This window comes from Myxine glutinosa, chromosome 8 (assembly GCF_964187855.1).
Source record: "Myxine glutinosa chromosome 8, kmMyxGlut1.1, whole genome shotgun sequence".
NCBI classification, from domain to species: domain Eukaryota; kingdom Metazoa; phylum Chordata; class Myxini; order Myxiniformes; family Myxinidae; genus Myxine; species Myxine glutinosa.
In genome coordinates, this window is record NC_136268.1 from 15,877,659 (window position 1) to 15,892,658 (window position 15,000).

Here is a 15,000-nt window from a genome sequence, read left to right on the forward strand (position 1 = left end):
AGACAAGTTCATGGGGCAAACCAAGATCAAGGGTACCAGTGCTTACCGGTACCTCAGACAATGATTAGGCCTTCATTGCTGCAAATCCCAAATGATGATTGGCCTCAACAGATTCGATTACTGGACAAACATGAATAACTGTCGATGATTCTTGTGTCTGAAAAGTTTTCGAAGCAAGAATGATTCATTTTTTCTTTTGCTCGTTAACAAATTAATAATTAATTGATCAAATGCCAAAATTGGCTCTTCTATTTTGGGCACAGCAATTTTAAATTTACAAAGTTTGGAACAATTGCGTTGCAAATTTTTTGAAACCAAGTGACAAGAGTCACATGATGATCAGGTGGGAATTTCGGACTATTGTTCCGCATGATTGATAGGTCAGTGGTCAACTGACATGCAAATGGGTGTGTAGTCAAATTTGGATAAATTATTGTGGGAACTGAAAAGGTAATTTCAATGTGACATCATAGGGGTTTTCTAAGAATAAACTTTTTGGTCCATTTGTGTATTAGCATTTATAAAATTGAAGGACAAATTTTATGAAATTGAAATAAAAAACTGACACCCATCCTGATCTGTAAATAATGGTTCCAACGCAAACAAATATGCATAATGCATGCGTGTGTGTGTGTTTTGTGCATCAATGTTTGTGTTTGTTGTTGTTGTTTTGTGTATCAATCTTACAAGATTGTTGACACCGAAAGTGTGCCTTGTCTGAAAATAGATAGTTCCATGTGGATGGGATCGCATATCGAGAGAATTCGTAAAATAAAAGAAATATAATTTGATTATGAACATTATCTCTTTTGTCAAGGGAGATGGAATATGAAGATTTGATTTGCTGAGTTATGAGCAGCCATTCATTAATAGTGAATTCATTGATAGTAAAATTGGGAGTAATCTTGGGATATCATTTTGATAGAATTTATATGAGAATCAAAGCTATTTATGGATATGAGCTTCATAAAAATGTGGGAGTACAAAATTAGCCAAATTTGGGAGAGGTCTTACACTGACTTCCCAGAGTACTCTGCTCACGGATTTTATATATATATAAACTTGAATTTGATCAGAATATAAATTGTGCTGTATGTATGGATGTGTATTAGGCATAGATGATATGGGAAAATAGTAAAGAAAATTTTGCTGGTTTGAACTATTGTGAGTTTTAAGTTTTGGAGTTCAAACAAAGTCACTGGTTAACAGATGAGAATGGATAGTAAATAAATTATTCGATGCTGGGTAAATTAAGTACGATATTACTAAGACTTATGAGAGCTATTGTTCTTCCTTACAGCAGTGGAAAATTATTGGGAAAAATTTTTTTAGATCCAACATAATGAATCTATAAATGAATGTGATAGGGAAAATATCCTCAATTTGTACTAATTATTTGATTGTGGGTAAAGGAATTAATTTATCATAGTGGATTGTTAACAGCAGCCTGAAAATGTCCTGAGAGTGCATCCATGTAATCAGAAATCCCAGATTTGTTTTTACAAACAACATTTTGGTAGAGGTCTTGTGTGGACGAGCACTTGCTTGGTAGATAAAAAACGGTACTGCATGCTGGCAGCCAGTTTTGCGGCCATTTAGACCGAACAAATTGGGAGAAACTGTAATTGAATATGTAATTTACAGATGAGTATTTTTTTTTTTTTTTTTTTTTTTTTTTTGTATACAAGATCGAGGCTCGTGAAAGAGCGAAAATTAATCACACAGAAAGACAAACAGACACATAAAACAAATAACATCGGGAGCGGTAGACAAGATGGGGAGAGAGGGGGAAGGACACAAACACAACATTTGAGAGCAGGGACCGAGAGACATGGAGACATCGAGAGATCTGTGGGAGGGAGAGGGCTTTGGGGGGGAGGCATGTGAAGGGGGGGAGGCATGTGAAGGGGGGGAGGCATGTGAAGGGGGGGGGTGGGAGAGGTATAAACATATGGACACTGCCAGGATTTCCAGGAAATAAGTTGGAATTTCAAACAAGGTGGATCTGGGGTGAATTAGTGGGGGTAGAAAAGATCAAGGTTATGGATGGGGGAAGATAAGAGATGGTGGTGAACAGCTGTTTTAAAGACCTGGAGGGAGGAGAGGGATTGAAGGGAGTGTGGGAGTTTGTTCCACAGGCGGGAGAAAAGAGGATTGAAAGAGTGAAGGTGAGCAGAGAGCCGAGATTTCGGCAGTTTAACCATCAGAGGGTTGCTGGCAGATCTTGTGCGACCTGTAGGAATATTTGGGGGACAGAGCACGGAGAGAGCTGGGGGAGCAAGGCCGGAGAGGAGTCGGTAGAAGACAGAAAGACCACCTACCTGCCTGCGGTGAGTGAGTGAAAGGCCCTCAGAGATAGCTTCATCGCGGGAGATTCCAATGATTTTGAAAGCTTTGGATTCAACAGCGTGAAGCCGAGCCAGGTGTGAGGCAGGAGCACCAGCCCACAGGGGAGAACAGTATTCCATTGAGCTGCGGATGAAAGCCTTGTATGTGGTGAGGAGCTCAGGTGTGCCGAGGAAGGACTTCGCACGACGGAGGATGCCCAGTCGGCGACTGGCTTTGGAGGCCAGCTTGGAAATGTGGTTTTCCCAAGAAAGATCATGGCAGATAGTGAGACCCAAAAGCTTGAGTGACAGAACTTCTTGGAGAGGATTGTTGAGAAAGTAGATGGGAGGGTTGTCCAGTCGATCTTTTCGGAGAGACATAGTAAGAGAGTGAGATTTGGCAGGATTGAAAGACATGTTCCACTTGTTTGACCAGTCTGTGATTTTGTCCAGGTCTTCAGAGAGTGAGGAGGCTGCAGACTGCCTATCTGAGGGAAGAGGAATGGAGCGGCAGAGAGTGGAGTCATCAGCAAAGAGATAGAGAGGACCTCGGATAGAGAGATAGAGAGAGAGATAGAGATTTGGGAAGAAAAAGGGAATTTATTGAGATGAGAGACATTTTTCTAAGTTTTATTAAAGTGCTAAAATATGACACTCGGCAAGGCAAACTATTGGATGGGAAAATTAGATCTGGTTATATAATAAATTTATTGACCCCTTGAAGTTAATTCTTCGAGTCATTGTTTCACTGGATTTTGAGTTCACATTGGAAATAGTTTGGTAGAACTTTGGTTAAAACCTTTGGTTGCGGTATTTTGGAACGAACTGATAAACCATAGGAGATTGATAAGAATAGAAACAAAAAAAGGACCCAAAGTAGAAAGTTGGAGTCATGCCTCTCATTGCAAGTGAGCACATGGGGCAAGGGGCAAGGGAGGACGGTCCCACAGAAAATGAGGCTGCACTAAGCAGCCCAGCAGAACATTCAGTGGCAGATAAATGATAGTCGTGATTTACAGTCATTTGAATTACATTTTAACACCCCTTGCATTGATAAACATTACATTTTCAACATGTGATATTCCTACTTGGGATAGTGACATTTATTTGCCTACATGACATACCATTATCTACTGTTATTAGCGCAACATGAGGGATAATGTATCACAACTACACTCATGATTAGGGGATTTAGTTCGACCCCGGGAGATAGGGGGATCAGGGTAAGACAAATAATCTGATTTATGTTACATATTAAGGGATTTCTTTATTTACCTTTTAGGAAGCTTGTTAGTTTGGTATATAATGTTGAATGTCATCGACATATAATTATGTCATAGGTATGAACATATACAAGGAGTAGCAGACTTGTTTGTGGGTTTAGTAGTTATATTGGCAATTGTTTTAGTGGTGGCTTGCTTGAAAGCCTTAGTGCCGGTGTGTTTGAATAAGGTAACCAACAACACTATGATAATGCATGAAGTAACACCAGAGGAAAGAAATGTGGAACCACAAGAGGAAGACTTTTATGGCGACATAAATACTGAGATTAAAAGATTAAATCAAGTGATGTTGCAAATGAATACAGTAGAATTAAGATAATGACATAACGACAATGTTATGAGTTGTGTCAATTACAAGATCAGTGAACTCATATCACCACGAGTGACACACTGTTAGTAAAAAAAAAAAAAAAAAAAAAAGAAGTGGGGAGAAATTATGATAATAATACATTATGCTTAATTTGTTGGTTTGGAAAAATTTGTTGGGAATTAGATATTCCTGTTTGTGATTATAATCATATGCAATTTATTTTCTTTGAGTAGAGCTAAAATACCTGCATGAGTTAATTTTTTAACTATATTAACCTGAAAGCAATTGTGGATGCTATTCTTAGTTTAGTAGTGAAATACATACCTGATTGAATATTATTTGTGACGCATATAAATGAATATAACTTTTTGAATGTTTTAAGGAAAAACAACAAATTGTTGAATGTGAAACTGTCGGAAGATATACATGATTATGCTGATTTCATGGTAAGATGTACCCTATCTGATTCAGTGTGTGTGGAAAGCAGATTCAGATGTGACTGAGCATAAGGATAAGACGAGATCACATTTGAAGGGGGTGCTAACGGAATTGGGAAGAAGTTCGAGAAAGAAAATTTGTGGCTAAAATGAAGTTAATCGTGGCATACACCCTCCTTCTCAAAGAATGATGAAGACATTCTCCTGTGTAACTTGGAGATGGATGTTTACCTTCACCAAGGAAATTTATGTGACCATTTGCCTGGATCACACTGCAACATATGAAAGAAAGGCGATCACTTACTCTTGTTCGAAGGCTTGGAACATTCATCACATCAGAAGTTGCAGGACAACAACATTTTACCTGCGACCCCTACGAAATGCGGGGGCATATGTTATTACTTCACCAACTTCCGGGTAACCAGCATGGAGCTGCAAACAAATGGCTGTGCCCTTGTCACAACAGCTGTGCACGATTCTGCTGGTTGCTCCTGGTATGGACCATGAATGACCTGAACACCATGGTCCCAACATCATTGTGGATGCATCCGGCATCCCTGTCCCACATCTTGCTGGCCAATCAACGTCACACCAATACTTGCTGCCCACTCATAATGAGGGAGGAGGCAAGTCGACTACAACTGGGCGAAGGCCTTGTTCAGGAATTACTATGGTTTACAGCAAGAGTGGCACGAATGCTACATGGAAAGCAGGGTCAGTCTATGACTCTGCACAGTTATTACAACAGCGAGACCCTACACGAAGTAGTGCAGGTGCTATGAAGACATTAGGAGAAAATGTTTCATACCTGAATTCAAACGCAAGTGATCAGCACTTCCTTTCAAACAAAGAATCAACATTTGTTTGGAGGCAAACGTTTTTGCCAGATGTTGCAGATGCTTAAAAAACATGAAAATGGTGAAGTGAAATTGTTGTATCTTGGTGATAGTGAAGTGTTGTTTTGAAAAGATATTTGTGATGCAAATGCAATAGATTGAACAATATGGAAGGAGTCAATGACCAACAAAATGTTTTGTGATCAGATTCTTGCAGGATGACGGTGTATGCCTAAGGGAATTGGATTACCAAAGTTATGGTTTGAATACTTGTATTGATGTTTACTTGTAGTGATTGATTGTTTACTTATATTGATGTTTAGATTAATGGTTAATATAAACAAAAACAAAAAGATGAGGGAATTGTGGAAGTGTAACTCGGTGTAACTCATTGGTTGGAACTGGTAACAAAGCAGGTACGAGCAGGTGGTCGTAAGAATGTCAGGAATGTATCTCGCTCTGTCGAAGCTGGGAGTCCTTTGTCCACCTTTATTACGACCCTGGGCTAACACACATTCCCAAGCCCGCACTATTTGTTTTGGACATCGGGATGCAAAGAGGGTGAAGAAACTCCCCAGCAGGGAGGCGATTGTGGATGACCAAGGAGCTTCAGCGCACGGAGGATTAACATTCAGCGCACGGAGGATTAACATTTAGCGCACGGAGGATTAACTCCAATGTGCCCATATAAACGAGAGCAAACTTTGAGTCAGGAGCACTTGCCACGAGAACCTCTGCCCGACGGAACGAACGAGTACGCAACGGGAAACAGCGCCAGGAGAGCACCGGCGAACGAAGAAGAACCAATGACTTGAATTACTAAATTTGTTATCGTATTGTAGTTCTTTATTATATTGAAACAAGTGAATTATTAGCTAATAAAGCTTTGCTTTGGTAAACGCTGTTTGGTCATATCGTAGCTTCCTGAGTCAAATAACTATTCCCCAAAGCGCAAACCATATAAAGGGACCTTTTCTATGCCCCTGACATTTTACCAAAGAATGTCCCTTCTTTTCTATAGTTTGCCACATGGCACAAACCTATATAAAGGGACCTTTTCTATGCCCCTGACATTTTACCCAAGAATGTCCCTTCTTTTCTATAGTTTGCCACATGGCACAAACCATATAAAGGGACCTTTTCTATGCCCCTGACATTTTACCCAAGAATGTCCCTTCTTTTCTATAGTTTGCCACATGGCACAATCCATATAAAGGGACCTTTTCTATGCCCCTGACATTTTACCCAAGAATGTCCCTTCTTTTCTATAGTTTGCCACATGGCATATCCCATATAAAGAGGCCTTTTCTATGCCCCTGGCATTTTACCCAAGAATGTCCCTTCTTTTCTATAGTTTGCCACATGGCACAAACCATATAAAGGGGCCTTTTCTATGCCCCTGGCATTTTTCCCAAGAATGTCCCTTCTTTTCTATAGTTTGCCACATGGCACAAACCATATAAAGGGGCCTTTTCTATGCCCCTGACATTTTTCCCAAGAATGTCCCTTCTTTTCTGTAGTATGCCACATGGCGCAAACCATATAAAGGGGCCTTTTCTATGCCCCTGGCATTTTCCCCAAGAATGTCCCTTCTTTTCTGTAGTATGCCACATGGCACAAACCATATAAAGGGGCCTTTTCTATGCCCCTGACATTTTTCCCAAGAATGTCCCTTCTTTTCTGTAGTATGCCACATGGCGCAAACCATATAAAGGGGCATTTTCTATGCCCCTGGAATTTTTCCCAAGAATGTCCCTTTTCTGTAGTTTGCCACATGGCACAAACCATATAAAGGGGCCTTTTCTATGCCCCTGGCATTTTCCTCAAGAATGTCCCTTCTTTTCTATAGTTTGCCACATAGCACATCCCATATAAAGGGGCCTTTTCTATGCCCCTGACATTTTTCCCAAGCATGTCCCTTCTTTTCTATAGTTTGCCACATGGCACAAACCATATAAAGGGGCCTTTTCTATGCTCCTGGCATTTTTCCCAAGAATGTCCCTTTTCTGTAGTTTGCCACATGGCACAAACCATATAAAGGGGCCTTTTCTATGCCCCTGGCATTTTCCCCAATAATGTCCCTTCTTTTCTATAGTTTGCCACATGGCGCAAACCATATAAAGGGGCCTTTTCTATGCCCCAGGCATTTTTCCCAAGAATGTCCCTTCTTTTCTGCAGTTTGCCACATGGCGCAAACCATATAAAGGGGCCTTTTCTATGCCCCTGACATTTTCCCCAAGAATCTCCCTTCTTTTCTATAGTTTTCCACATGGCGCAAACCATATAAAGGGGGCATTTTCTATGCCCCTGGCATTTTTCCCAAGATAAATTTGAAATACAAACAAAATACATTTGTTCATCGCACAAGACTTTATTCAAGACGATATAAAAGACTTGAAAAAGTAAGGGGAAAAAAAAACATTCAACCCAGATGGGACTCGAACCCAGAATCCCAGCTTGGCAGTCTGAAGCCTATCCATTAGGCCATTGGGCCAGCACCTTAGATCTTCTTGTAATAATTTTGCACACGTCTATCCTCTGTTCGATAGCCCACAGGTCAATCCTCTGTTTAGTGGCACACAGGTCTGTCCTCTGTTTGATAACCCACAGGTCAGTCCTCTGATAGCCCACAGGTCAGTCCTCTGTTTAGTGGCACATTTGTCTTTTCTATAAATAAATAAATAAATAAATAAATAAACATTAAAAAACTGACATTTTTCAACATCATAAATATCAAATCTTGAGGAACAGCCTTTCTCTATGTCCCCGCAGCTTTTACTTCTGCAGGTAGTTGAGTGCTAAAAGTGCACTTTCCGACCACTTCGAGCTAAAGGGGCCTTCTTATCTTAAAGTGCCGGATCAGAAAGTTTCCTACGCTGCATTTTTGTTTCATACCATTAAAATAGAGGAGTTTGCAACAAAACAATTTCTCAGGTGCAAATTTCTGATTGAGACCATTTTTGAACACCTTTAGAGGTCCTTCTTATCTGCAAATTTTGATGTCAGGTCAGTCTTTTGGGACTGCCACTGGAAACATGTAATCCAATGATACCTCCGCATGGTGGAGTTGTCAGCGACTAAACCGACACCCTCACTGGCTTTTTTAGTGGGAGGGTGACTGTGATACCTTGCCAGGAGTAAAAACAACACCTGACAAAGGGGGGATGAGCTCCTGTAGGGAGCCAATGGCCATCCAGTAAGGAGATTGTGTCTCCTAGAAAACACGCATCCGGATTGGACCGGTTCGCGTCATACTAAAGACTTGAAAATGGTGCGTGCTGCTTATTTGCTTGACTTTAAGCATTTAAAAGGATAGAGCACACACAATCCCCGTCAGTTGGCATCCAAGGAGCGGAGGGAATTCCTCCCGAGGAAATGCCACGATGAGTGCGGGGAGAAAAGCAGTGCTATTGTTAATTGTTATGATGTCCTGGTACCCAGAGTATCCCAGGAAGTGACGGCAGTGATAGCACTCCCCCAAGCTGAGGAGCTGTGTTAAGTGTTTGTCTCGCCAGTATGTCAGTGTGTGCGTGAGTGTGTGTGTGTGTGTGTGTGTGTGTGTGTGTGTGTGTGTGTGTGTACATGTGTGGGTGTGTGTGTTTGTGTGTGTTTGTGTGTGTGTGTTGTTACGGATTCGTCACTTCCGTTGCTGTGGTTCTCATCCACTGTAAACATTTTTGGTTGCATGTACTATTATTGTTATCGTTTAAATGAATTAGAGATAACTGTTTTTGAAAGGTAAAAAAAGTTAGTGTTTTAAAAGAAACCGGAAACCGGATTGGTAACCGGACGAGGAAGAAGAATAAGAGGAGGAAAAGGAGGCGGAGCAAGTGAGGTCGGAGAAGTATCCGAGCTGCTTGGAGGTCTGGAACAAACGCTGGCGAACGGGGGTCACTAGCGAACTTTGGGGTTTCCTGGGAAAGGGATTCCTGCGACAGAGTTGTTATCGCTGTGACAGTTAAACCTGCGTGACAGGTTTTGCGGTCGATTCCGAAGAGAATCATTGAAGTGCCGTCACGTCTCGAGAACGGACAGTTGGCCAATTTGCCTCGCGCCTGTTTTCGCATCGCTCCAGGTTTTTCACCTCGCTTCAACCATTTCAACGCATCCAGCCGTTAACCTGGTGTGTGTGTGTAACGTGGATTTGGAGTGTGAATTTGCGGTTCGCCGATTGGGAGCCGTTGAACGTCCATACCCGAAGGTGTGATTTCCCAGTCGCCTCTTGAGGACACCTTTGCCCATCTTTGGCAGTGTGACTGTCAACCGAGCGGGATTCTGGTCTCGATACAACATCGTTCTGACGATCACTGGAGCGTGGATCGACTTTGGTTTGAAGCTGGGACAGAGACATTGGGAATGTTATTTTCGCTCACTTGGAGCACAGTGAGTTATATTGTACGAAACTGATGGTACTATCATAGGAATGATATATTGGTTGTACAATTGATTACTATTGTTTTTGTGCTGTTATTCTTGTGTGACCTTTATACAATACTTGTTTGTTGGTAACAATTGGTGTGGTTTCACCATTGATCTTTGACACACAGAATAACACATCTTTCTGCCGTGACTCCTCTCGGGGCGCGGAGGTACACCGTGACCGGGGTTTGGGGAGGAGCACGTAAAAGTGTATGTGTGTGTGTGTGCGTGTGTGTGTGAGTGTTTGTGTGCACGTGTGCACATGTGTGTGCGTGAGTGTGAGTGTGTGTGTGTGGCAGCTCTATTATGAGATTTTGACCAAGGATTAATATAAAAATTACCAACATGATAACTTCATACGCACCAAATCATTATTCACATGTGTCTTTCTGATGTATTCAAAGTGGATACTTGATCTAGCTCAGCATTTTGATTAAAGTTTTGCGAGACCCATTTTGAACCCATTGAGCCTAAGGCCCTTCTTTTCTTTTCCGAAAGTGCCGGGTCAGAAGTTTTCTTACATTGCATTTTTTCATGGTGAGTCATTGGAACTTTTTGTGACAAAACATTTTTTCGGGTGAAAATTTCTGATCAAGACCCTTGTTGAACCCTTAAAGGGGACGTTTCTGTATGCATACAATTTTCATTTCTTACGTGCGTGTTTCATATTCAGTATCCAATGTAGATGTGATGAAATAATAATCAGCCTAAGGGTGCAAATATTTCCAAAAAGGGTTTTAAGGGACTTTTTAATGGTCTGCCCCTTCCAAACGTCAGAAATACGGAACTCAAGAAATGTGTATTGTTGGATGCCAAGGTAATGTAACACGATTAAGGGCATCAAACCTTTTGGGTGCAACTTTATGATAAACCTCTGACCAACTCTCAGTCGATTCCTGATCCCAGTCTTTTTTCTCCCTCCGTTCATCTCTATTCCTCTATCCTCCTACCAGTTGTGCCCAATTGTTGGTCCACTACACCACTGTCAATTTAACCTTTCTCCTCCACGAGTCTCGCTCTCGTATAATTTTTTTTTATGGCGTAGCCCGTAGGGCAATGCCATCTGGAACAGTATTTGGCTGTCCATCCGGTGTATGTATGTCTCTCAGAAATGTCCACCAATCAGAGCTGAGGATCTGGTCACATGACAGGGGGACAGCAGATCCTGCACTCAGCAGATACAAGCCCAGCTATACCATTGTTGGACTATTGGTATTGTTTTAATTACACGGAGGCAAAATCTAGGAATATAGGCTTTGCCTTTGTGGGTCCATGCTTGGCTGTGAAGTGGCATGCTTTTTATAGCCACAAAATCAACCCCAAAATAGCATCATTACCTTTGGCTAAAGAAAATATCTAAATTCACGAGTAGTTGATGCTTGAAAAAATGGAATTACAAAATATACCCAAGCAAATGATCGACACACAAAAGGAAAAGGACTGCACTCATCGTACTACCCTGCCGGATAACAACTTACAGGAAAGTGTAAAGATAAATCAAGCAATCAGAAACAATACTATACTTACATGTGCAATATATATATATGTCTATAAGAATTGCAGGAGTAGAGGCGACCCGAGATGCCCTTACAAACAGCCTTGTCGGAACGACGAGACACTAGATAGAGCCGAAGGCATGGACGATGTCAAAATAAACTATCATCTCGTCTTTTTATCTTTCCATAAAACTCTCAAAGTTAATGGCAGATCTTAAACAGCAGTAAATGCAATGCTAAAAAGGAGTAAATTCAGCAGTTGACATACATGAGGGTTAAGTAGGCCAGAGATAAAACTCGAGAAACTAAAATAAACATCACAGGATATGAAGAAACGTCAGAAATGGGTTCGCAGACACGTTGAAGACTCGCAGGACACACTCGCATTGAGCAGGTTTGGGAAGCACGTTTCACAGGGAGAAAAATGAGGTCACAGGAATGCTAATGAATGGGGATAGGCAAAAATAGCTGGCACACAAAAAGAGACGTATGGAATAGTGAATTAGTGAGCCTTGTTTTTCGCTTGTTCGAAACCTACCCACCACACAGAGACGAGCAGAGCAGGTGAAAAACCCATGAAGGTAGAATAAATGGCTGCGAGATAGCTCAGTTGGTGCTCGTTTCTAATCTGTCGAGTTCTGGATTTAATCTGGTGGACTTATCCATATAATTTACCCTTTCCAGGGCATTGATGCTGCCAAAGAAGGCTCAAAACAGATAATGCATTGGGCCGTTTATCATTGCCTTCATAGTAGGGTTGGGATTTGAACCTACAATCGCCAAATTATCACACAAAAGCCCAGCCAAGTGAGCCAACCCAGGACCCTGGAAGAGTCCAAAAAAAAATGGACTCTCTAGTTTGTTGCCAGCAAGAATGTCATGACGCATCATGGAGCATGCCATGCTCTTTTACAACATATTTGCAGCAAACAATAAGCAGGCCTTTGCGAGCAGGGCCTCATGCCAAAATATAACAATAAATGTTGATGACACCCAAGGTCTTAAAAACAACAACGTACAAAAAAATGCCATAGTTGGCAACAAAGATCGCAGGCCAAATATAGTTAAATGCATTGCACGATGGTACAGAAATAGGATGTACATTCCGTGCAGCCAAACTCTGTAAAATAAGGACATTGGATCAGAGAAAATGTCGAGTCAGTTCATAGGTAAGACGAGACACCTTACAGTTATCAAAGTAAGCAAGCATTCAAGCAACAATTTCAGACAGGTTTCTCTCTGAAGGCCTCATCAGCAAGCTAAATCAGCTTAGAAATTCAGAACTTGCTCCCAACATGTTGACTGTGTGGTAACGCATTACCCAGTGGGTCCATTGAGTGAAGATCTTAGTTGCAGAATATAGTCAGTGTGGAAAAGGGTGCGATTATTCCCCTTCCCTCCCTTGAACTAGAGGTATTCATAGAATACTTAGCCTGCGCAGTCAACTTGGTGCGAGTCGACTCTTCTGTATTTGAACGTCTTTTTTCTTTGATCCAAAATGGCTGCCAGACCACGTGAGCGGTGACATCAGAAATTTATCTTCTCGAATATAATTGATGCATAGATCACACTCAATAAATTTCAAACTGATCAGACTAAGCATTGTCCAGGTTGAATTGTGATGTCATAATTATGGCACAAATGACGTCATCGTAAAACAAAACCTATTCCCTATACACAACACAACAACAACATGCATTTTAAGGCAATTTTCCCTGCTAGAGCGGGGGTTGGCCTTGCGGTCTCCATGACAATCTTCTCCATTTTGCCCTATTTTCTGCATCTCTCCTTGTTAACCCCCTTGCCCGCATTTCTTCTTCCACCATCTTTAGCCAAGTCTTTCTCGGTCTTCCCCGTCCTCTACTTCCTTCTACATTCATTTCCATTATATCACTCTTCTCAACCAGTCACTTTCATCCTTCCTCAAAACATGACCAAACCATCTCAACCTGTTCCTCTTCACAGCATCAATCACAAAACCTATTCCCTATATGGAGTTATTTACAATAAGCCACGTTTCAATTTTTTCCATAGAGTGGTTTTGGAGATATAGAGGTGCAACGTTTTTCGGTGTTTCCAAGATGGCGCCAGTACCACATGACCTATGACGTCATAATTATCATTAAAATATTATACAGGAGGAGGCGCTCCAATGGTGAAAATTTCGTGTCAATTGGACCAAGAATTGCGGAGAAAAAAAAATTCATACTGATCAAATCAAGCGTTGTACTTTGTCGAATTATGAAGTCATCGTTACATTTATCACATTATTAACATATCTTATTCCCCAAGGGGAGTACTTGACAATGAGCCACGTTTCAATTTTTTCCATGGAGCGGTTTCGGAGATTATTACATGGATTACAAATTATTATTACATGGAAGCGTAAGATTTATTATGCAGGCATGCATAAGTTTTACAAATAACACTGCATGTAATGAAATAAAAGTTAGCCTCCTTGTTGAAAATATATACATAGCTGGTTTTTGTCCTTGGTTTTTGTCCAATAAAAAGGTGAGGAACACTGTATATTTCTTGCCTCCGGTCCTAAATCTATTGTATATGGTCTAATGGACCACCAAAATAAAAATGGCGCTTTTGTCAAGCCGTTCCCCATTTTCGATAAATATGCTGCTAAGCTTCTTGACTAGAAGAACGCCAGAATTGTACCAGTGATAATTGGAGCAATTGGAATGATAAAGGAGAACCATAACAAGATCGTAAAAAAACAACCCTGGGAATATTTAGGACAAACAAACTGCATTTGGAAGCTGTTCGGGGCTCGACAATGAGTTTGGGGCTCGCCAAATCCCCAAAAGAGCTCTCGGAACATATTGTCACGCAACTCCAGTTAACATCAGAGTCGATAGCCTAAACGGTCTTATTCGGAGGCAACTACCAAACACAGATTCGGCTATATGTCGCGCGGGAGGAAGAAGGAAAATGGAGGATGCGGCAAAAGCTTTCCTTCAGCGCACAGACGTAGCTCCGGTCCTGTAAGGGGATTAACTCAAGCGGGCACAGGTGTAACGGGGAATAGAAAATAATACAAGGGTTTATTACAAATAAAAGCAAGGACAGGAAAATACGCGCCAAAAATAAAATAAGGTAACTAAATTGGGATCCCACACACCGACTTCAGAAACAAGACGAGGAATGGAATTAATAAAAGAACACGTTCGTCGTGTAATTGGGAAAGGTAATGTAGTGTGCAGTCCTATCTGTCTGTAGTCTTGCGTGTAACACAGCCCCGCTCGAGTGCCACCAGGCCCCGCTCCAAGCTTCTCGCCGCTCCCACGAGGTCCGTGCACCAAGCTCCAAAGCACCGAGCACCGCTCCCAGCAGAAAAAGCACCGCGCGTCCAATGCAGGCTAGCGGCTCCAAGCGAGGTCGACCCTCAACTCAAATACGAACACAGAACGACGAAGAACGGCAAAAAGGGGAAGAGAGCGCAAGTCCACTGCACGCCAAGTGCCGCTTCGAGCCAAGTTCAAGCCAACGAAACAACTCTCACAATTCTCTTCCTGTCCAAACTCCACTGCTGGCCAACTCCTCTGCTTGCCAACTCACTCACTCCACTGCGTCTCAAGACTCACTGCCAGAAGCAACTCTCTCAAGACTCACTCGGTGCAAGACCCACTGCCAGACTTCACAATCGCATTCGGCGCTCGCTGATCTCTGCTTGCCAACTCCCTCACTCACCCGAACCAACTCCACTCAAGAACCAACTGCCAAAATGGCGTTCGGCGCTCACTAATATCTGCTGGCCGGTGACGTCAGCCTTGGCACGCTGCCAACCAATCAGTCCCTTCCACCGAACCTCCCAGCTTCGCTCAGGACCACGCCCACCACGCCTCCAAACCTCGCTCCCTACTCCGTGGTCATAGCGCGT

The 15,000-nt window shown here is 42.0% G+C and overlaps 1 protein-coding gene across 4 annotated transcripts in view; it reads right to left on the reverse strand.

The window, feature by feature from the left end:
• EXT2 (exostosin glycosyltransferase 2) overlaps positions 1-15,000 on the reverse strand; it is a 300,617-nt gene that overhangs the window by 223,922 nt on the left and 61,695 nt on the right. For 2 of the 4 annotated variants that reach the window (XM_068123892.2, XM_068123893.2), the window contains exon 8: positions 9,389-9,529. The exons of the other annotated variants lie outside the window; for them this stretch is intronic. In XM_068123892.2, coding sequence (XP_067979993.1) covers positions 9,389-9,529 — 141 coding nt within the window. The remainder of the gene's footprint in view (positions 1-9,388; positions 9,530-15,000) is intronic. 4 annotated transcript variants of the gene reach the window in all.